The sequence below is a fragment of the Lotus japonicus genome, chromosome 3 (genome assembly GCF_012489685.1).
Source record: "Lotus japonicus ecotype B-129 chromosome 3, LjGifu_v1.2".
NCBI lineage: Eukaryota > Viridiplantae > Streptophyta > Magnoliopsida > Fabales > Fabaceae > Lotus > Lotus japonicus.
Window position 1 is genome coordinate 34,254,500 of NC_080043.1, and position 25,052 is coordinate 34,279,551.

The window sequence follows — 25,052 nt, forward strand, 5'->3', positions numbered from 1 at the left end:
GACTGGTTCGTCTTTGTTGCCCAGAATCAATTCCTTAGGGTGAGCTGCAGTGATTCTGCTCTTCTTCAGAGTTTGTGAATCAGAGGGACCAGCTTCTTCTTTTGGATCATCTTCCTCTGGCTCAGCTTCCTCTGGAGCTTTGCCTTTGTCAGAAACATTAATGCTTAAATCTGCAAACTTCTCAACTAGCTTTGACTGATCAGAGTCAAGCTTATCATCAAATCTAACATGAATAGACTCTTCAATAGTCTTAGCATCAGTATTATAAAATCTAAAACCTTTAGATCTCTCAGAATAACCAAGTAATAGACATTTAGAAGACTTAGCATCAAATTTATGCAATCTATCCTTAGTATTAAGAACATAACAAACACAACCAAAAGGATGAAAGTAAGAAATGTTGGGTTTTATGTTCTTCCACAATTCATAGGGAGTCTTATTCAGAATTGGTCTCACAGAGATTCTGTTCTGAATGTAACACGCTGTGTTTACTGCCTCTGCCCAAAAGTGCTTAGCCATGCCAGTTTCTTGGAGCATGGTTCTAGCCATCTCCTAAAGAGTTCTGTTCTTCCTCTCAACAACACCATTTTGTTGAGGAGTTCTGGGACAAGAGAAATCATGTGCAATTCCATAGGAATCAAACAGACTCTCAAACTTGTCATACTCAAACTCTCCACCATGGTCACTTCTGACACGCACAATCCTACAAGCCTTCTCGTTTTGCACTTGGGCTATGAAGGTAGAGAACACAGCATGAGACTCATCCTTGCGGGTTAGAAACTTTACCCATGTCCAGCGGCTATAGTCGTCAACGATGACCATCCCATATCTCTTGCCACCTATAGACTCAGTTTTCACTGGTCCAAAAAGGTCGATATGCAGAAGTTCCAACGGCCTTGAGGTTGAGACAACATTCTTTGCCTTGAAAGGGACTTTTGTGAATTTGCCTTTCTGACATGCTTCACAAAGAGCGTCTGAAGCGAACTTCAGAGTGGGCAAGCCCCTGACAAGGTTTAGCTTGCTAAGCTGAGAAATCTTTCTCATACTGGCATGCCCTAACCGTCTATGCCATTCCCATTGCTCTTCATTAACAGACAGAAGGCACTTCACATTCTGAGCCTCCAACTCAGATAATCTGATCTTATATATGTTGTTCTTCCTCTTGCTGTTAAACAGAACAGAGCCATCGATCTGACTTACAGCCCGGCAGGACTTTTGATTAAAGATAACATCATAACCCTTGTCAGCTAATTGACTCATAGACAATAAGTTATGAGTTAAGCCGTCTACCAATAACACATTATCAATGCATGGACTACTATCTACACAAATAGTACCAGTACCAACAATTTTACCCTTTTCGTTGCCACCAAAGCCAACTTCACCTCCAGGCTTAAGTTTTAGCTCTTGGAACATACGCCTTTCTTCCGTCATGTGACGCGAGCATCCACTGTCCAGATACCATGACTGGTGTTTCAGTGGAGCTATCAAGGATATCTGCAACATAGATAATCTTATCCTTAGGTACCCACTTTCTGGGTCCTCTCTTGTTAGTTACCCCAGAGGTTCTGATCACCTTGGGTTTCTCAACATGATAATGTAAAGGAATTTTTACATGATATTTAGACATAGAGAAAGATCCCTTTTTAAGAGGAGGTTTAGCAACTTCAGCAGGTAAAGGATCAGGCAATATGGTACCAGAGGGAACAAAGCATTCATACAAAGATTTAGCTTTAGGCACAGAGGGTTCATTTCTAATTGATTTAGAATACCCAATGCCATGCATTCCATTTCTGCTCACGCCATAGATCAATGAAGCCATCAAGCTTCTATCTACGCTTTTATCCAGGAATCTTTGAAAGGATTTTTCATACTTATATTCATGCTTACTATCAGAGGCATCGCAGACAATAACTTCTTCTAACTTAGCAATTTGATTCTTAAGCACAGAGTTAGAATTAACTAAAGCATGGTTATCATTTTTCAAATCAGATATGATTTTCTCATGTTCAGAAGGAGTTTTAGAAACAGCAGATAAGTCCTTTTTCAGCTTCTTATGCTTAGACAACAAAAGAGTTATACTTATTCATAATATCAGACAAAGCATGTTTCAGTTCAGAGGTAGAGAAAGAAGCGAATACCTCATTTTCATCGTCTGAATTAGGATCTCCTTCTGATTCTGAGTCAGAGTCAACAGCTTCCTTTGACTTTGCTCCTTTGTCTTTGACAATGGCCATGAGTCCTTGGACTTCACCATCAGAGTCAACATCCTCTGACTCTGATTCATCAAAAGTCACCATCAGACTTTTCTTGGTCTTGAAGTGCTTCTTTGGCTTCTTGTCCTTCTTCAATTTTGGACAGTCACTTTTGTAGTGCCCAGATTCTTTGCACTCAAAGCATGTGACTTCCTTAAGTGAGGACTTCTTCTGACCTGAGGATTCAGACTTTCCTTTGGCCTTTCCAGAGCCTTTGTACTTGCTCTGCCTATGCTTCCAGATTCGGTTGAGTCTTTTAGAGATCAGAGTCAGCTCATCTTCATCAGAATCTTCTGATGCTTCTTCAGATTCTTCTTCTTCAGCTTGAAGAGCTTTTGACTTCTCTGCTTTAGCCTTCTTAGACTTGGATTTTAAGGCTATTGACTTCTTCCTCAGATCCTGCATCTCTGAGCGCTTCAGCTCATGGCACTTCAGTATGCTGATGAGTTCTTCTAAACTCATATGCTCAACATCTCTTGTGAGCTCTATTGAAGTCACCAAGGGCATCCAGCTTTCAGGAAGACATCTGATGACCCTTATGACATGATCTTTAGTTGTGTAGCTCTTGTTGAGAGGTCGTATTCCAGCTACAAGCAACTGAAATCTGGAAAACATTTCTTCAATGGACTCGTTTGGCTCCATGACGAAGGATTCATACTTTTGGATCAAAGACAACGCCTTTGATTCTTTGACTTTCTTGTTTCCTTCATGAGACATCTTCAGAGATTCAAAAATGCCTTTTGCATACTCACGATCTGTAATCTTCTGGTACTCTTCGTAGGAAATAGCACTTAGAAGAATTGCTCTAGCTTTGTGATGTTGTGAGTACAGCTTCTTTTGATCTGCAGTCATCTCTGACCTTGGGATCTTCTTGCCTTCTGCATCAACTGGACGCTCATAGCCATCCACAATAATATCCCAGAGATCTGCATCAAAACCCAGAAAGAAACTTTCAAGTCTATCTTTCCAATATTCGAATCTTTGACCGTCGAACATGGGAGGCTTTGCATTGTAACCATCTCTTTGAGTTTCACTGGTGGTAGCCATTGTTTTTCACACCGGCCCGGATCACTGAACACTGTTAGGTGTGGTAATCAGAACTTGCGCTCTGATACCAATTGAAGGTATGAAAAACGGTAGAAAGGGGGGGGGGGTTTGAATAACGTTTTCAAATAAAAACTTCCACCTTAAAGATTTTAACAAATCTTTCGAGACTTAAGTGCTAAAGATAAGAGATAGAAAAGCACACAAGGATTTTTATCCTGGTTCACTTGATAAATCCCTCAAGCTAATCCAGTCCACCCGTCAAGGTGATTTCTTCCTTCTTAGAATGAAGGCAATCCACTAATCAGGTAAAGTGTTACAACTGCACTTGAAACCTACAAGTGACTAACAATTACACTGACTTAGCTCACACTAAGATTCACTCTCTTAGTCTTCTCTAGGATCCGATCAACCTTGATCTCCTAAAGGTAACTAAACAAACTGTTTAACAAAGAATGTTTACAAGAAATTTGCTTCTGAAAAGCTAATAGTAAACACAATGAATTCAGATGAAAGAATGCTTGAAGGTTTTTGAATATAGCTTGCGAGTGTGTAATTCTTCCAACCGCATCTTTCAATCTTCAGCCTCTATTTATACTCCAAGGATTAAGGTTTGAACGCTGCATGGAAATGCTACCGTTGGAGGGCAGTTCTGGAAATTCCAGCTTCTGCTGTGGCTGAGAACGTTAGGTAGGTCGTCAGGATAGTACATATGTTTTTGTACTTGGATAGCGACTTGACCTTTAAACCTAGGAGACTTCTGATCAGGGGAATGCTTCATCTTGGAACTTGTGGAGCCGGTTGATCAGAGTCAGAGGGAAAGCACAGATCCTCTGGGCGTTGTATCTTCTGATTCTGAACTCAGAGGGAAGTACAGTGTCTTCAGAGTTTCTTGCTTCTGGACATCAGAGTTTTCACTATTCAGCTTCTGGATCTTCAGAGTCTTCTACACCATCAGAACATCTGAACCTTCAGAGTTTCTTGGTTATCAAAACTTCTGGATCTTCAGAACTTCTAGTGAGCTGAGTCCTTATCAGAGCTTGATTTACTTCAGATCTTCTGAAGCTTTTCCACTGTTCAGACTGAACATGGACAATGCGAAAGCGTTGCTTAGGTCACTCTTTAAGCACAGTGCTTCTGATTTGTGTGAGATTGAATTGAGGTCAGAGCCTGTAAATAGCACACTCAGAAAAACACGTTAGAGTACCATAATTGTTCATACTCAAATGGTTAACTTGTAATCATCAAAACATAGAGTTGTACTACTAGATCAAAACTTGATCTTACACAAGCATATTGTGATACTAAACTAACTACCTAATATATATTATAAGTGTGTATTATACACTAACGACTCTCAAGAATCTCTTTAAAATCTCAGATCTTATTTTTACAGATATATTTGAACAATTCAAGAACAAGGAAGGAAACTTCAATGAAGAAGTTGCCCAAGATGTTCTAGGAATGTGGAGCTTGTACGAAGCCACACAATTAAGGGTTCGAGGAGAAGATATACTTGATGAAGCACTTGAGTTCACTTACACTCATCTGAATTCCATGACTGATAAATTGAGTCCATCTCTTGCTGCTCAAATAAGTAATTGCTTAAAAAGACCTATTCACAAGGGACTTCCTAGGATAGAATCAAGATTTTACATGTCTTTCTATGAAGAAAATCCTTCGCATAGCAAAGTCCTTCTAACCTTTGCAAAATTAGATTTCAATATGCTACAAAAATTGCATCAAAAAGAAGTTGGCAGTATCACGAGGTGCTGGAAAAAATCAGAGTTTGCGACAAAGGTCCCTTACGCTAGGGAGAGAGTGATTGAGGGTTATGTTTGGCCATTAGCCATGTCGTATGAGCCTAAATATAGCACTGCAAGAAGGATCGTGGGTAAAATGGTTTCATGTGCTTCTCTTGTAGATGATACTTATGATTCATATGGCACAGTTGATGAACTTGAACTCTTTACGCAGGCAATCCAAAGGTTGATTTGAAAAATGTTAATATACTTATGCCTTTAAATTTATTAATATTTTCCTCCAAATTGAATATTTTTATTCAACAAATTTTCACCATAATTCTCTATTGATTCTGAATTTCAGATGGGATATTAGTGTCATTCAATCTCTTCCAGAGTGCATGAAAGCAGTATTCAATATTGCAATTGTGGAACTATTGGATGAAATAGAGATGATTACTACAGAGGATGGAAAAACGAGTTTGGTGTGTCCATATATTAAACAAGAAGTAGGTTTTTTGTTCCTATATTCTATGAGTGATCAATGTAGTTTTAACTAGGATTATGTCCCGTTGCCGTGCGATGCACGGACGAGCGATTCTGTGTGTTATGATTTTTAATTCAATGATTTATCAAATTAACAAATTTATTTATACACCATTAACTTTATCGAAACATTGGTGATGTTAAACTAATTATTAACTTTAGTGTATATAGTATATAAAATATATGGACATTTGAAGTTTTTACATACGTGTGTGATGCACAGATGCAAGGAAAAGACAATATACAATTATACATATTTAGTTGAATAATTTATTAAGGTGAATAAATTAACCAATATACCAATAATTTTTAATATTTTAACATATATTAAGAAAACTACACCCACCCCTAAGAAAAGACTCAAAAGAAAGCATCTCCAACCCAAGTTCCTTATTTTAGTTTCTTAAACACTATTCTGCACTATTTTTATGGGTTCATACTGCCACATAGGTTTAGCCAATATATATGTCACAATACCTCACATCAGTACTGAGTATCAATGGAGCAAACACTCCTTTAGCAACCCACCTGACTTTTGTCAAGCTCGAGAACACGTGGGCTCTTATGCACCCACATCCAAAATTGCATATTGAAGATGGCAAGGTAGTGACAATTCCTTGGTTGCTCCAAAACCTCATTGTTCTTCACCCAACAATTCTGATTTATAAACTTCAGTACAATTTCTCTTCCACTATCTTTTACGACACATTCCTTTGAGATGCCTCTAAAAAGAGTGAAAACAAATATAAATAAATAAGATGGAATATGAATTGAGGGTATGCTCTATTGCTAAGAGAGCAAATAATTCTTGTTGGCATAAAAAGATTAACAAAACATTGAGTTGTTCTTCCGGAAATTGAAAACCATTGTTGCCTCATTCTTTTCTCTTTGTGGTTGATTTGACTCTAGTATTAGGGTTTAATGTTCACAGAAAAAGCTTCAGTTCAGCAAACTGTTTGTTAAGATAATGTCAGGTGGAGAAAAAAATAGAGAAAAAAATCTATTAGGAAGAAATTATGCATCTTAGTTCAAAAAATTTGAGCACGATACTAAAATACATGGCCAACCATTCTATAAGAAAATTCAAAATTTGAGGTTATAAACAACACTTAATAAAATGTTTATAAACTAATATTTTCCTTTTCTGCCTACTTACATTAGCAAACAGTCAACATTACCCACTTGGTCATAAAACATTAAAACTGAAACAATAAAAATGAAGATCATAAATAAATGAAAGGAAGCAAAAATATGGTTCATTCACAATCTTCATAGTTGTGCTTACCCACTATTATATAACACATTATAGATTAAATTGATCCCAATGCTTCGATCAATAATAGGTAAAAAGCATCCGTCCATCACGGTTAGTGCAATAGCTAGCTTGGAATTGCATTCGAACCCTGTACCATTCACACTTAACCCTTCTGATCCCCTACGCCAAATTAGTCCTATCACTTCGGCTAACATTCAAAAAAAACCCTAACTTTCACTTCATATTGAATTCCAAAGCTAAATAATATGGTTCTATGGATCAGGTTCTATAATCCTAGTATATCATATAAAACTAATAAACGCTTTAAATTTTTTCTTTTAATTGAAATAAAACAATCACTAAAAAAATATAATACTAACTTTTTATTCATTGTCGTACTTTTAAATTTTACTAACTTAAATAAAATAACACAAATAAATCAATATTATAATCTAATAAAATAAACTTATATTTGTCTAAATTAATAAAATATTTTAAAAAAATTATATTCACACTTGAATGGCCATTATTTTAAACAAAAATAATTATAATTTGTTATAAAGAAATCATAATAAAAAAATACAACAAACTTTAAGCTTAAATCATTATTAAAAAACCTATCAGCTATTGGAATAAGCTCCTTTATAAGAAAATTTTCTAGAAGTTTTAAGCTAGTCAAATTAGTTTCAAGCTAGTGAAAAAAAGTTATGAGTTAACTAAAATAACATACCAAACATAGCCATAAAAAGTAAATTACACAATTTTTACATATGATCAACATAAAAATGATAAAGAAGATTAATATGAAAGTAATTAATTATAGCAAAATGAATTTATAAAAAATAACAAACTTATGTACTAAATTCAAATATGCTTACAAAAACTAAATTCAAATATAAGAACGTCTAAAGAAAAAAGAAGAGGCAATTAATACTTAAATTTTCCAAGCTTGCTTCCTTCGAAATACTCGCACAAATTTTAGGGCCTGTTTGATTGTGTTTTCATTTTAATTGTTTTTAAAACTATTTTTGAACATTTTTTTTAAGAACTACTTTTCAGATTAAAAAAATAAAAAAACTTGTTTGGTAAAAATGATTTTGAAAACAATTTTGGAAATATAAAAACAAAAAAAGTTGTTTGATAAATTTATTCTCAAAACATGGTTTGGAAACAAAAAATGGAAAACTCATTTGGTTACATGTTAAAATTATTGATTTCAATTTATGGAATCAAACTAATATTTTATTATGAAGTCATTCTTCAAATTATTTATCCAAGTAATGAAATAGCCTTTCAAAACGAAGGCATCGCACCCATTTGATATTTTTGATACAAGTATTTATAATATATTTAAAAATGATGATTTCTAGTATCTCATTATCATTCACGTTCAAGAACTGTAATTGGTAGTGATGGCCAGGTTCACCGGAGAATCGAACATCAAAGCGTAAGTATGTATTCGAAATACATTGTTTATTGATTTGAGAGATGATTTCATTAAATAAAAAAGCGGTGATAAAAACAAAAAAAATCTGAATTGCTGGAGGTAAGAAAGAAACTGGGCAACATAAACTTGATAGAGAAAAGCAAAAGAAAGAGAGCAGTATGCTGTATGCGGCTGAGAAAATGGAGCAGGGGGTTGCTTTGCTTATGTTTAAAAACCCTATTATTCTAATTCCTTCTAATTACACTAATGCCATTAATGAGAGAAAAGAGAACATGTTGTTCTCCGTGTTTTACTTGTTCTCAAAATAAAAAATAGTTCTAAAAAACAAAAACAAGTTTTAGTTGTTCTTGTTTTTCTGTTTTAAAAACAAGAAAATTGGAAACTGTTTTTTAATCAATAAATAAACAACAACCTATCAAACAAGTTTTTTTGTTTTTAAATTTTATAAATCAGAAAACAGTTTTTAAAAATAGAAATCAAATAATAAGTAAAAATTAATTTAAAGATTATTTATACAAAATTAATTTTACTTAATATTTAAAATAATAAATGCTGAAAAAAGAGAGAAAACCGGTCAAAACTTAAAAAAAACCGGCTCCAGCCGGTCAAAACCGGTCTGGAACCGGTCAAAAACAGTTGGATGACCTGCCCAGCAGGTCACCCACTATATAAAGTTCATTCCACTCTTTCTCACCCCAAAAACCCTAGCCGCCCACCTCTCATCTCTCATTCTCTCTGAAACGTCTTCGTCCTCCTCTCTTCTCCTCTCTTCTCACTTCTTCTTCCTCCCTTTCTCCTTCTCATCTTCCCGTTCTCCCCCTCATCCTCTCTTCCCCTTCTTTTTTCCTCTTCTTATACTGTTCTTCAAACCCGATTCTTCTTCCCTCATTTTCGCCCCCAACCGATCCAAAAACCTAACTTTCGCCCCCTGCCGATCGAAAACCCTCATTTTTCTCCAAAACCGAGTCAAGAAGCACCTGGATCGGAGATTTTTAAAACGATTTGATGCATGCAAGGCTCGTTGCTATCCAAGCAACGATTTTTTCACCAAAATCCGAGGGAAGAAGCACCTGGATCGGACATTTAAGGCTTTGAGGTATGTAAAAATCAAATTTTTACTTGATTTTGTTTGTTTAAAATTTGCACTAACTGAATCCCTCTCCTCTCCCTTCCAGATCATCTCCCTGTCAACCAAACTAGACTTGCAAGCCACTGAAGATGGATTTTTTTTTTTCATGTAAATTTCAATATTCAGTGTAAAAGAACGATTTTTTACTGTAAAGTTTGATTTTTTATGTAAAATTTGGATTTTATTAATATTGCTATAAGATGTATGCTAAATGCTCACCTCTTTAATGCTCCCTTTCTCCTGCTTGTTGATGCAAGTTTGCCTCTACTTCTCCTTCTACTTTCTCATCACCTTCTATTCTGCTTTATACTCTAGTTGATGCAAGCTTCCTCTACTTACTTTCTCCTCTGACCTTCCAATTAATTCGAACAGTGAGAAAGTGAATGATGAGAGTAGAGTAGAGTCATGGAAGGTGGTACGGCTGATTGAACAGGTGAACACGGGGAAGGAGGAAAGTGATGCATGAATAGTGCAATGAATAGTGCTCTTAGCTGGAATCAGGACTTTGAAAATAGCCTTTAGATTAGCAGTTGAAATCAACGGTCAGGATTTCATTTCCCTTATGAATAGTGCTTTTCAAACAGCCCGTTAAGTAGATGTAGATTGTATCGTTAACTTAATAGTAATGATATTTCTGCATACAAATAGTGTAGACACCTAACAAACACTCAACTTCTATCTCTTATTTTCTTTTTCTTCCTCACTCTATGTGTTTGTAAGATGTATGTACTATATGAAAGTATACAAGTCCTTTTTCTTTCAATTAAATAATTATTTAACCAATAACTTTGTTGTTTTATTTGCAGTTTTATAACTTGGCACACGCTTACTTGATAGAAGCTAAATGGTGTCAAGAGGGCTATATTCCAACATATGATGAGTACAAAGCTAATGGAGCTAGATCTTCTACCTTGCCACTTCTATTGCCCTCTTTCCTTTGCTTGGGAGAATTATCAACCAAAGAAATGCTTGATTGGATTTTCAGCTATCCAACAATCATTGAAGCTGTTTCAAGTATCGGTAGACTCCTTGATGACATATCCTCACACAAGGTCTTTCCTGTTTCAACTTTTTGTTTTAATTGATAAACTTTTATTAAAGTCTCTATTAATTAGTCCAATGGCATGATGGCATGAGTTGGCTTTGTTTGATGATTTTAAAATCTCTTTTTTCTTTAAAAAATAATCTTTATTTTTTACTCATTAATCAATACCCTTAACAACGCCCATTCCATAAAAATTGAAAATCATATAACCTAACAAAGTTTTTAATTTTTTTATGTAATATTTACAGTTTGAGCAGCAAAGAGTACATGTTGCTTCAGCAGTTGAATGTTGTATGAAGCAATATGACATTTCACAAGAAGAGGCTTATAAGTTTGTTCACAAGGACATCTTAGATTTATGGATGGTCGTAAATGAAGAGTGTCTCAAGTTAGACTACATTCCAAAGTCTATGCTTGAATGTATTATTAATGTGGCGCGAGTGTCTGAGTTTACCTAGGAAAACTTTAAGGATAGGCACATAAATGCGGAACTGCTAAAAGAATATGTGGTTGCACTGCTTGTAGAGCCAATAAGCATTGAGTAGTAGGATGTTAAATTATGGTTAATTTATAACATGAATATTCATCATTCAGTTACATTATATTTATATCCAATTATGCATTTCTTAGTAGTTACTTGCTTCGTTTCTATTTAACTGTCTACCTTGAAGAATAAATGATGTTTTTACATATAATGCTCTTAACAGAACAACAAATGAGAAGAGACAACACTCACTTTAAAGGGTAAATTAGGAAAACAATCCTCACTTTTTTTAAAAATCAACAAAATTAATTACACCCTTAATATGTGTGACTCCACCTAAAGTGACAGTTAAATAGAAACGGAGGGAGTACGAGCTAAGAATAACGAAGCTAGAGGTCAATGTCTTTTATGTAGATGCATAACCTGCATCATTTCGTCTTCTCTATTCATTAGTAAGTTCTACTCCAAGAAATATCATGAAAATAGAAAATTCCAGATTATTTCCTATACTTTCTACTATTACACTTCCGTTGCTCCAACAACAAATTTGGTACATTATTTTTTGATCAGCAAAAAACATATATTATTGTGGTAAAGGGGTACCAACCCAATAATACATAGATAGGTAACAGAATAACAGAAAATAAAAACTAACAGATAGAATTACACATGAATTAAACATATAGTAGGCTCATTGAGCCATTCGAACACTGAAAAGGAGAAGCTAGAGTTTGCTTTGAGCTAAAGCCAAGACTTGTGTTGGATCCCTTAAAAAACTTTCTCTCATCAAATCATTCTCCTTTAAAGACCACAACATTTCGCGAGTGCCAAATTACAATCACCCAAAGTTTCAAAAAAAACCAGTATTTTTGTTGCTCTACACTGCCCAGCAACATGTTGAAACTGCCTAACAAATTTGGTACATGAGTTCCGATTCAATAACATGATTGCATAAAATTCAAATTCTCTTTTTTCCATATATAATAAGCCAAATTCCAATTTCAATGGTGAGCAATAGCACTACAATTACTAAGTTTCAAAAATGGAAATCATTTTTTATAGGTAAATGTTAGTGGTTAGTTGTTACTAATTACAAATGCTCCTCATCAGGGTTTTGAACCCTGGACCTCAATCTACATCACCTATTTCTACCATTAGCTCAACCAAGTGAGCTACCCCTCCCACCCGCATATTATCTTTTTTTTTTAAAAGCAAAATATATATAATATATATGAAATTGTTGAGAAACAACCCCTCACAAAGCCTGATAAAACTCAATCACTATAGCAGAAAAGCCACCTAAAGGGGGTTTAAAAGCCTCACACACGCACAGGAGTGTGCTACAATACCTAGCAAAACCTCAAAGTCTGCCTAACCCCTTAAGAAAGATCTCAACTAAAATCGAAAAACGGATTCAAGTTCAATCAACAACATGTGTAACCGCTCGATACCTGCATTGAGACCCAACCAATAAAAACATACTTAAACCCAAGATAAACCACAACTACTATAGAAATGGGACAATCAACGTACAGTGACAACTTCTCTAACAAATTCATAAGTAATCAATTGACAATTCCTATCAAAGATGAGATAGGAGATACATAAGGAAAACGGTATCTGATGTAGCGCGGTTGGATGCGAGCTTCGACGACGGATGAGTCCGGTTAGATTTCCTGATTAAGCCCATCTGAATCCATCGCGGGCCCGCAGAATATCATTTAAGAATTTTATTAGGATTTTATTATTTTCATTTAGGATCTTTTATTTTCAAATATTATCTTTTAGGATCTTATTTATTTTTTGTTAGGAACTTATCTATTTTCAATTAGGATCTTTTATTTTCAATTAGGACCTTTTAGGATATTATTTATTTTTCTGTTAGGATGTTTTCTTCTCCTATTTAAGCACTTGTAAGACATAGCCTATTTCAGTTTATTATTGTAATCAAATTTGAGATTTCTCTCTCTTTACTGGTGGATTCTAGACTTTCTGGTGGATTCCAGAGTTATCTTTTTAGGGTTTAGTGCTTGCTAACCCTTACTTTCTGGTGGATTCCAGAAACCTTTTCCTTTAGGATTTGCGCTTGCAATCCTAGTACGACTTCCGCTGCATCAAGTGGCATCAGAGCAGGCTTTCTCCTGTCTCTTTTCTTTGGTTGATCAACCATGGAAGATCAATCAGTGACCAAAGCAGACCTGAAGGATGTTACCGCGGCTTTTACCGCGGCCCTAACTGCTATGACGCAACAGATGACACAACAGATGACAACGTTAATGACGACTGTAACAGACAGCATCAACAACATGAACCAACAAAGAGACGGGGGAAGAGAACCGTGTAGGGTTCCACGCGGAGGCAACAACGGTCGTGCCATTATTACGAGAAACTCAAGTTCTGAAGGAGATGAATCTAATGAAGAAGAAACAGTTGACCAAGGGAATCGGAATTATAACCATGACTACCGAGTGAAAGCTGATATTCCATTATTCTACGGAACTATGGGAGTGGAGGAGTTTCTAGACTGGCAGATTGGAGTCGATAGATTTTTCGACATCATGGGCATCCCTGAGAACAAGAAAGTCAAGATGGTTGCTATCAAGTTGAAGAGTATTGTTGCTGTGTGGAGGGATAAGCTTGTTATTCAAAGGCAGAGGCAGAGAAAAGGGCCAGTCAGAACTTGGCGTAGAATGAAACAATTGATGATGGAGCGATTTCTACCAGAAGATTATGAGCAGATTCTTTATAAGATGTATATCGATTATGTGCAAGGAAAGAAGACTGTAACAGAGTATACAACCGAGTTCATATGTCTGTCTGAGCGTAACTGTAAATTCAGGTTCCCTCTGATCCGATTGTCCTGCACGATGCTGGGACGAGAGGTTCGACAACTGCTTTACAGTAAAACAAAACTTAACAGCAGAAACAATAACACACATTAATTGTTAACCCAGTTCAGTGAAAACTTTCACCTACGTCTGGAGGGTTTGCACCCAAAGAAAGGAAATCCACTATCTCAAGATTCAGGAATTACAGACACTCATGAACAACTCAGTTCATAGTTCACTTCCTAATCTACCCAGTGTATTTCTACTTAGAATCTCAACCTAAGTATGAGAGCCCCTCTCACTTTCTCTCAATCACTGCCACAGTGATTGGTTAACACAATAAACAAGTAGAGTTTGAACGCAATCAAACACACAGAATCTCTCTTTGCTTTATAGAATCAGTGAGCAAAGACAGATTCACAACCAACAAAGGACAAAGCACAATTAACAAATCCTAAAACACTCGATCTCTCTCTATCAGCTTCGACGCCTTCATGTTTTAGGTCTTCATCCTTTTATAGACTCCAGCAGCGGTAGCATGGGCTTTAGGGTTGGCACGGGCAGAAGAAACAGACTGCAGTAACAGCAATTCAAAACGCAATCTTGATAGATTCGGTTTCTTATTGCACAAGTAAAGATAGAAACCAATCTTTTAACAAAGATTGTTTCAACAAATAACAACTCAAGTAACTCAAAAACATATCTTCAGCAAATCTTCAGAGGGCCCACAACAGAAACACAAGCCGAGGACTGATGCTCTAGCTTCACGAGATCAGATGCCACGGCATCTGCTTCGACAATCGGTTGTTTTGACAAAATGCATGGCAACATGTTCCAACAATCTCCCCCTTTATCAAATTTTGTCTAAAACAACTCACAATCAGAGAGGATAAAAACTAGAGAGACAATTCTCCCCCTTAATCAGATCTCCCCCTCAACTGATGCAACTACACAACCAACTACCATTCTTCAGAAGACATAGTTGGAACAAAAATACTCACAAACACAAAACCAGAAGTACAAACAGCCTAAGCACATGATGACACCAAAATACTACCATCAGAAGCTGGCAGCAACTAATCAGAAGTACTACTATCAGAAGTACTACTATCAGACGTAACGTTTCAGAAATAACGCCTTCAGAAGTTGGCAACATATAAGCTGTCAGAAATACTGCTAATCAGATGCATCGTTTCAGAACTACTGCTATCAGAAGTTAGCAACACATAAGCTATCAGAAATACTGCCAGCAGAAACTGCCTCTTGAAACAAACATAGCCATGATCTTGAACTTGTCTTCAAAATAAACAAACCAAAGCTAAGACTATCAGAGCTAACACGATCAGAAGCACCTTCACAGTAAAACTTCACAGTAGAAACAAAAAACATTACAGCAGATAGAATCTTCAATCCAACTAACTACTCCCCCTTTTTAGCACAAATTTGCAAAGGGTGCATCCAAAAACAAAAGAAAATAGCACAAGATCAGAGCAAACTAGTCTTCAGAATTTGACTCCTCTCCAGACCCTTCTGCACTTTCTTCAGAACCTTCCACCTTTTCATTACCCGCTTTCTGAGCAGCTGTAGCAGCAGCACTGTGCTCACCACCTTGACATTCTTCTTCTTGAAGCTTGTGTAGCAACGCATCAACTTTGAGCTTCCTGGAAGTACTCACCTTGATTGTCTCCTGCAAAGCCTTGGAGACTTCCAGTAATTCAGCAATTATGGTCTTAGTGCCAGATTCAGTCACAGGAGGAGCAGATGTTCTGCTGGTTGGTAAAGCAATGTCTAGCACATGTGGCTCCAGAAACAAACGTTGATCCAAAGTGATTGGAACACCACGAGACATAGCCACATCATCAGCCCTGAGAATCTGAGGATGTTGCTTCAGTATGATCTCAGTAAGAAGTGAAGGAAATGACACAGGCAGCTTCACAGCACAAGTATCAGCATGCTTCAATGTTTGCTCAAACACGAAAGTTCCAAAATCAAAAGCAATAGACTTGCCAATCCTGTAGATCAACTTGGCAAGCGTTGCAGAAACACCAGAGGTATGCTGAGTAGGAACCCAATTCACAGCACCAATCCTGTTAAGAATAGCATACTTCACACTGAGATTTCCAGTAGGCAACAACTTCTTGCTGGGCCACTTCTTCACATGACCTGCAGTAAGCTCCTTGGCAACATCATCCATGGACACTTCTTCATCAACAAATTCAATAGCACTTCTGCCAAGTGCTTGATTGATAACAGCAGGTGAAAACATCACACATTCAGCCCTCACATAGACTTTCCTGAATTCTGCACTGTCAGAAAGTCCTACATCAACAGAGAGATTCACCAAGAACTCTCTCACAAGCTTCTCATAGCACCTTCCAACATTCTGAATAGTCTTCATCAGACCTGCTTTCTCAATTAGTGCAATTACATCTCTGCATTCAAGAACATCAGAACCAACTTCCCTTTCCTTGGCCATTCTCCTCTTGCAAACAAACTTCCACTTCTGAACATTCTCTTCTAAGTGGAAAGACACTCTATCAATAGGAACAGCAGGAACATTCTGAGGAATACGCTTACCAGAGAACTTCTTTTTCTCAGAAGATCGAATGTCCTGGACACCGACTTCAACTTCTGACTCAGAGTCTTCAACTTCAACTGAAATCTTCCTCTTCTTCTTCTCAGTGGAAGTCTTTTCTTCCTTTTGCTTTCCCTTACTCTTCACACTGGCCTGTCTGGATTTCTTTGATGGAGTAGGAGTGACTTCAGGAGAAGAAATCCTTCTTTTCTTCTTAATCCTCGCAGCAACACTATCAGCAAAGGTCTCAGTCAGAGGAACATCATCAGAAGCATCATCAGAGATGTTCTGAACAGAGGCGGGATCCTGGATTGGTTCTTCAGAGTTGATACCCGCAGAGTTATCATTCTTTGGATCAGCATCCTTAGAAGAGGATGATACAGAGATATCTGGCTGGGTAGCACCACCTGAATCTTCATGAGAAGTTGAATCCTTTCCAGAATTTTCTTGAGCAGAACTTTCCTTAGACCCAGATGTCTCAACATCAGGGGGCGATTTCACAGGAGAATCTTCATCATTGATTTCCTCTTCGTCAGGAACATCCTCAAGGATAGGAACATTCGAAGCCTTGCTATTCTTGACCTGTGATTTGTAGACCTTACACGTTGGGTTTCGTGATCTCATCTTCTTGGGAGCTTTCTTGGACACAGAAGATGGTTGAGAAGAATCACTCTTCAAACCCATACACTTGACTCCTTTAGCAGTTCTTTCAATCTTGGCCTTGACAGATTCCTTCTTTCCTGAACTTTGAGACATGATGAGTCGAGAGCAATTACAAACAGAGTACAGAACAACGAAATAAAACTGCAAATATGAGATGATATGACTGGAAGAAGATAGATGCACAAGCGGTTGAGAGAACACAATTTGCCCGTTGGAGGTAGTTACAGGATAAGTGAACCATGAAGAAACTTTCTCTCTGCTGATGTCACAACGGCAGTTAGTGATGACCAAGAATAAACTAGCCGTTAATACACTGGGGCACGCTAATTGCTATGCATCAGAAAAACAAATCCCTAGACTGCCTCTTAATTTTTCAAAAGTGATTGCATCAAGGGGTTTTGTGAAAATATCAGCCAATTGCTTGTCAGTTGTAACATGCTCCAAATTGATAATTTTATCCTCCACCAAGTCTCTAATAAAATGATGTCTAATGTCAATATGCTTGGTCCTGCTATGTTGTATGGGATTCTTGGAAATATTGATTGCACTGAGATTGTCGCAGTACAATGTCATGACATCCTGTTCAACATCATATTCCTTCAACATTTGCTTCATCCACATGAGTTGAGTACAACTACTTCCAGCTGCAATATACTCTGCTTCAGCTGTAGACAATGAGACACAATTCTGCTTCTTGCTAAACCATGAAATCAGATTATTCCCTAGGAAGAAACATCCACCAGATGTGCTCTTTCTATCATCTGCACTACCTGCCCAATCTGCATCACAGAAACCAACTAAAGAAGAATTTGTATCATGAGTATAGAGAATACCATAGTCACTCGTGCACGATTGTAAATTCAGGTTCCCTCTGATCCGATTGTCCTGCACGATGCTGGGACGAGAGGTTCGACAACTGCTTTACAGTAAAACAAAACTTAACAGCAGAAACAATAACACACAGTAATTGTTAACCCAGTTCAATGAAAACTTTCACCTACGTCTGGAGGGTTTGCACCCAAAGAAAGGAAATCCACTATCTCAAGATTCAGGAATTACAGACACTCATGAACAACTCAGTTCATAGTTCACTTCCTAATCTACCCAGTGTATTTCTACTTAGAATCTCAACCTAAGTATGAGAGCCCCTCTCACTTTCTCTCAATCACTGCCATAGTGATTGGTTAACACAATAAACAAGTAGAGTTTGAACGCAATCAAACACACAAAATCTCTCTTTGCTTTATAGAATCAGTGAGCAAAGACAGATTCACAACCAACAAAGGACAAAGCACAATTAACAAATCCTAAAACACTCGATCTCTCTCTCTATCAGCTTCGACGCCTTCATGTTTTAGGTCTTCATCCTTTTATAGACTCCAGCAGCGGTAGCATGGGCTTTAGGGTTGGCACGGGCTGAAGAAACAGACTGCAGTAACAGCAATTCAAAACGCAATCTTGATAGATTCGGTTTCTTATTGCACAAGTAAGGATAGAAACCAATCTTTTAACAAAGATTGTTTCAACAAATAACAACCCAACAAATAAACCCTTATGGAATAGCTACTTGCTCCTCAAGTAACTCAAAAACATATCTTCAGCAAATCTTCAGAGGGCCCACAACAGAAACACAAGCTGAGGACTGATGCCCTAGCTTCACGAGATCAGATGCCACGACATCTGCTTCGACAATCGGTTGTTTTGACAAAATGCATGGCAACATGTTCCAACAGTAACGAATTGGGAGAATCCGAAAATCAGAAAGTGGCTCGATACATTAGTGGCTTGAAGGGTTCCTTGCAAGAGAATATGGGTTTACAAACTGCGTGGACCAAGGCTGAAGCATCCAGCCTTGCTTTGAAGGCGGAATTGATGGAAAAATCCCCTAGAAAATCCTCATCCTTTCCAAGCTTTTCTCCTCAAAATAACATTGAGTCAATAGAAGAAAAGGAGAAGAGTACCGCAACAAGGGATCCTAATTCTGGAAACATAGGAGCCAATAATTCTAGCGGTGTGCAACAGAGTAAGTCACTCAGCCAGAAACTAACTAACCCTTATGCGAAACCGATCGGTGATATGTGCTTTCGTTGTGGTGGGCAAGGTCATCGATCGAATGTTTGTCCTTTTAGGAGAACTGCCGCCATTCTGAATGAGGAGACTGAGGAGGAAGAAGAGAGCAATGAGTATGAAGGATTTAAGGTTTCTAAAGAGGAGTCTGAGGAAAGAGTAAACTTTGTGCTCCAGAGAATCTTGCTATCATCCAAAGAAGAAGGTCAGAGGAAAAATATTTTTCGAACACATTGTTCCGTTAAGAACAAGGTGTGTAACTTGATTGTGGACAGTGGCAGCACTGAGAATCTGGTTTCCCAGAAGCTGGTAGAGTACTTGAAGCTGACAACAAAGCCTCATGATAAACCGTACACCTTAGGGTGGGTGCGTAAAAGGCCAAAGGTGAAAGTTTCACAGACTTGCAAGGTGCCTATTTCTATTGGGAAGCACTATAGAGAGGAGGTATTGTGTGACGTCATGAGTATGGATGTATGTCATGTTTTATTAGGGCGACCTTGGCAGTCTGATATTGATTTTACATACAAAGGAAGGGATAATGGGATATTGTTTACGTGGGGAGCACACAAAATTATTATGGCTTCTGTTTTACGCTTTGATGAGAGTCTAGAAGAAAAGAAGTCGAGTTTCTTGGTGATGACACAAAGTAACAAGGATGAGGACGTGAAAAAAACTAACTGTTTCTGCCCAGTGATGATTGAAGAAGCTGTAAAGGCTCGGTTGGAGGCTCTCCCACATGACACGAATATCCCAAATACCCTCAAGTATCAAGCAGATGATGTCCTTTATCACGATGAGAACTCGAGGTCGAGCTCTTCTGATGTGGAGGAGACTGATGTAGCGCGGTTGGATGCGAGCTTCGACGACGGATGAGTCCGGTTAGATTTCCTGATTAAGCCCATCTGAATCCATCGCGGGCCCGCAGAATATAATTTAAGGATTTTATTAGGATTTTATTTATTTTCAATTAGGATCTTTTATTTTCAAATAGGATCTTTTAGGATCTTATTTATTTTTGGTTAGGAACTTATCTATTTTCAATTAGGATCTTTTATTTTCAATTAGGATCTTTTAGGATATTATTTATTTTTCTGTTAGGATGTTTTCTTCTCCTATTTAAGCACTTGTAAGGCATAGCCTATTTCAGTTTATTATTGATAATCAAATTTGAGATTTCTCTCTCTTTACTGGTGGATTCTAGACTTTCTGGTGGATTCCAGAGTTATCTTTTTAGGGTTCAGTGCTTGCTAACCTTTACTTTCTGGTGGATTCCAGAAACATTTTCCTTTAGGATTTGCGCTTGCAATCCTAGTACGACTTCCGCTGCATCTGTATCAAAGTTTACCATCCCTATGGCCATCACCAAATTAACAATGCAAATCCCTCAACAAAAGGGCATCAATGGCACAACCCGAGAACCAGGATAACCACCTCACTACTTCATCGCAACTCCTTGAGCCTAGGCAAATTCGGCACGCAAGCAAATCCTCAGTCACAACTCCACGGTCACTTTTTCAACTTCGACGAAGGAGAATGCAAATTCTGCAACTGCTCTGGCTCTTGAACGCAAATTTTGCAACTGGTCTGGCTCGTGAGTTACAACTCCACGGTCACTAGTTGATCAGTCCTCCATTGTGGGGTCTAGTGGCCAAGTAAAAATCCACTAATTGAACTCCAAGTATTGCAAATCTGCAACTGCTCTGGCTGTTGAACGCAAATTATTCTCCTCCACTTTCTTCAGAAAGTTCTTCAGCATCTCTTTCCTCCTCGAGCACAGATCTAGAACACAGATCTGCGTAACCCTGCGGCCACGGATAGAAGCTAAAACGGCGGACGAAATAACACACCGACGGAGGAAGGAGCAGAGCGACAGGAGGTGAGCACGACCCAGATCGGCCAATCCAAAGCTTCGCCGCCGTGACAGGAAGAGAGATTGGCAAGGGCGGCCCGCCACTTTATTGAAAGCAAAAGAGGACTCAGAAAGGACAAAAGGAAACAAAAGGTAAAAGGACGTCGGGGTTGCCGCCGCGCATAGTGGCGGCGCGACGGCCACCCAAGAAGGCTAGGTTACGCGGGAACTGGGGAATTAGATTTCCCACCCCATGCATTAGAATTGCCACCCCAGCCTTTTTAAGAAAATGTCGGGACAACCCTCCGGGACTTAAACCTCCACCCCAGTCCAGTTGTTGAGGTTTCGGACTCCGTCCGAGAGTTACACTTTCGGATAAGTTAATTACAGTTCAGTAACCATAAGTTTAGTCCAATTGCACAAAAATAACATGACTTTAAAATTGAAAAGTTACATAATCCAACTTAAGCAAAATAACAATACATAATTTAAATTAAGCATTTGAAAAGTGAAGCAAATAACAATACATAATCTAAATTGGGGAATATGCCTTTGGTTTGGTCTTAACTTACTGCATCCTACTGCATCTGGTAAGAGTGGTCCGGGACTATAAGTTTCGGATCTCTCCAGGACTATAAGTTTCGGACTGCTTGATAATTAAATTTGCCATCCCACCCTTTTTAAGACGTCCGAGAGTTGCTAAACCGGATTAATATGAAACTTAAAAATTCGGACCTCTCAAACCAGATACTGTTACAAAGGCCGAAACACCAAAATGCAGAGACAATAATATGGGACAAACAGACATGGTTACAATACTGGAGCATTGTTTAAATACATGTAGGAAAATATTCAAATGTCAAATCTAATACAACATTACAAACATAAATCATATTATCAATCTTCTCTTATGTCTATGTAATCATTCTTGCTAGGAACACGAGGACGAATCCAAGCAGTGTGTTCAACCATAAATCTTGCCAAACGCTCTTGATACGGTCTACACCATTTGGACTCGGGTGCTACAACGTTGTATTCTCATTGGGGAGCAATTGGCGACATAGGATGTCCAGACACTTGCTGATGCGACATTCCACTTTGAGACGAGAGGTCCAGGAATGTAAGTTTCGAAGTTCAAATTGAAAGTGAAGGGGGTGAACCCCGTGTTCAGTTCTTATACTAATACAATCCGGAAGTTGATCTTTCAGATCAATCCGAAAGTTGATCTTTCGGATCCATCTGAAAGCTTATATCCCGGATTTAAACACAAAGGGGCAATTTAGTATTTTCCCACTTTTAAGTGGGGTGGCAAATCTAATGCATGGGGTGGGAAATCTAATTCCCCGTGAACAGAGGAGAGGAGAGAGGGCAGAGCAAGTTAGTTTGGGGTTTTTTGGAAATTGTCTTCCTTTCACAAAATCTATGGCGCGTGGTCAAAGAAGTGTATGAAAAGCGCACAAAACAATTAAAAACTGCAGACTGGATGAGTGACAAAGGGATAGAATTCAAGTAGAATATGAAGAAAAATGCTACAACATAGAATTATCCAACAAGGAGTAAGCACTCTTCCAACCTTCCTTGATTCGGTCCTCAAAATTTGGCTTTTTCCTAATTAAATCCCTTTTAAAACTATCATTTAAATCCTTAATCTTTTAGAATATATAAATCTGAATCCAAAGGGTTTTAAGTCAGATGTGAAAAGATCCTTGGAGGTTTTAAAAGTTCAGAAATCAATCCCCCATTAATTGAAAGTCAAAGAATCAAAATCCATAATATCTCTCCTTTATAAAACCTAGCTAGAAAAGGAAATTACTTGCAAAAGTCTCATTTTCCTTCCTCCACAAGCCTTGGCCGCCCAACACACTCTCCATGCTCAGATTTTCTCCAAAAAATATTTAAAATAATAATTTAAATAAAAACCCCAAAATAATTAAAGCATTAAATGCACCATTTCCCTCCTAAATGCATCAAAACTTCAAATTTAAAATAAAAAATCCTTATCAATAATTTTGGCTCCAAATATTCGTGCATCAGCTCCATAATACCTCAAAAATATTTTCAGAATTAATTTTGATATTAAACCATAGGTTAAAATTATTTAAATGCATTTTATTTAAATAAAAACTCATTTTATTTAAATAAAACCTTCAAAAACGAAAGTAAGGAATATTCCCTCATAGAATATTCTGAAATCATGCCCAACACCTCCCCATAAGGTGTGGCCCACAAAATCATCCTCGTCGACTCGATTCGCCAACTCATCGCTCCTGTCGGGCCGATTTTGACCTAAAAGTCGCCGTCGCAGAACCCTAGCAATATTACAGTCAAAATGCTCGTATCATCGCGCACATCAACGTCTAGAGGTTTCTAAGACTGAATATTGCTTCTAAAAATTAGTTACCCTTTTTAAAAGGCATAATATCACATATAGCATAAGAAATTCACATAATATTATTTAATATTATGATTAAAATAATATGTCATAAAACCGGGTCTTACAACTTCCACCCATTTGGTGAAGTAATCCACCGCTACGAGGATGAACTTCATTTGTGACCTGGCGGTGGGGAAAGGCCCAACGAGGTCAACTCCCCACATGGCGAAGGGCCATGGGGAGCTAATCGTGGCTAACTATTCCGCTGGGGCCCTGGGCAAGTCTGCAAACACTTGACATTTTTCACATTTTTTCACGAATTCTGCACAGTCTTTTCTTATTGTAGGCCAATAAAAGTCTGCTCTGAGAACTTTGCTAGCCAGAGACCTTCCCCCGATGTGACTAGCACAAACCCCCCCGTGAACCTCCGCCATGACAGCCTCGTATTTCCCAGGCGGGAGACATCTCAGGAGTGGCGAACTAAATCCTCGCCAAAAGAGTATCTCATCGAGTAGAGTGTAGTGCCTTACCTCTCTTCTTTGTTCCTTCGAGTATTTTACCACCTCGCTTGGCTCACCCGCCAAGATGTCTACGATGGGGTCCATCCAGGTTTCTTGGCGGCCAACAGAGGCTACCAACTCTCCTTCAATGCTAGGATTAGTGAGCGTCTCCTGGATCACGCTCCGGTTGTTCCCAAGCCTTCGAGTGCTGGCTAATCTTGCCAGAGCGTCTGCCCTTTGGTTCTGCGCCCATGGCATGTACTCAACTATCACCTCCTGTAGTCGACCCATTAGCAGTCGCACGCGCTCTAGATATTTCATCAAGGCCGGCTCTTTCACCTGGAATTCCCCATTCACCTGGTTTGCTACTAGCAACGAGTCCGTCCTAACCAGCAGACTATCAATCTGTACCTCAATTGCTAGCTTCAGCTCGGCGATCAGGGCTTCATCCTCTGCCTGGTTGTTGCTGGCTTTGAACTGGAATCTGAGGGACTGCTCCAATACCAACTCCCCAGGCCCTTGTAGTGTGACCCCTGCTCCACTTCCATTGTCATTTGATGACCCGTCGACGAACAATATCCATTGCGTGCTCACCTTCTCACCGCCTTTCGGCGTCAATTCTACCACAAAATCGGCCAAAGTCTGCGCACCGACCTTCCCCCTTTTATCGTATTGTAAACCATACTCTGACAATTCAACCGACCAAGCGACAAGTCTCCCGGACAAATCTGGCTTCTGCAACACCTGTCTCAAAGGATGGTCAGTTCTTATTTTTACCTAAAAGCTTTGAAAGTAGGGTCTTAGGCGTCGGGCGGTAACGAGGACGGCGAGCGCCGCCTTCTCTATCTTCTGATACCTAATTTCCGACCCTTGGAGTGTATGGCTTACGAAGTAAATTATTTTTTGTTCTCTGTTTACCTCCTGAAGAATTACAGAGCTGATTGCATGATCACTGACAGAAAAATATAAGTGCAAAGGGAGGCCTTGGGTAGGTTTTGACAGCACGGGTTGCGCGGACAACATTTCTTTTAGGCGCTTAAAGGATTCTTCACATTCTGAATTCCACTCAAACGCCGCATTCTGCTTTAGGCACTTGAAGAATGGGGCTTACTTGTCGCCCGAATGAGGGAGAAACCTGGACAGGGCTGCGATTCATCTTGTCAGGCGCTGCACTTCTTTTACACTGCTAGGGCTTTTCATTTCTTGGATTGCTTTACACTTATCTGGATTGATCTCATTCCCTCAAGAC

General features: G+C 38.4%; 1 protein-coding gene and 1 pseudogene across 1 annotated transcript; both read left to right on the forward strand.

Annotated features, from left to right (window-relative positions):
* The window catches only part of LOC130749623 ((-)-germacrene D synthase-like), a 32,811-nt pseudogene extending 21,820 nt beyond the window's left edge, over positions 1 to 10,991 (forward strand).
* A 2,124-nt stretch (positions 10,992 to 13,115) lies between these two features.
* LOC130744018 (uncharacterized) lies at positions 13,116 to 19,953 on the forward strand. Its single transcript, XM_057596215.1, has 2 exons — positions 13,116 to 13,786; positions 18,747 to 19,953. Exons 1-2 carry the CDS (start codon positions 13,116 to 13,118, stop codon positions 19,951 to 19,953), a joined length of 1,878 nt encoding a protein of 625 aa, XP_057452198.1.
* The last annotated feature ends 5,099 nt before the right edge of the window (positions 19,954 to 25,052 follow it).

Excerpts from the sequence above, each read along its gene's own strand:
- LOC130744018 (XM_057596215.1), top strand. The coding sequence starts at position 13,116 with ATGGAAGATCAATCAGTGACCAAAGCAGACCTGAAGGATGTTACCGCG. Across the intron at positions 13,787-18,746 it reads GAGCGTAACTGTAAATTCAG|TAACGAATTGGGAGAATCCG; the intron begins GTTCCCTCTGAT and ends ATGTTCCAACAG.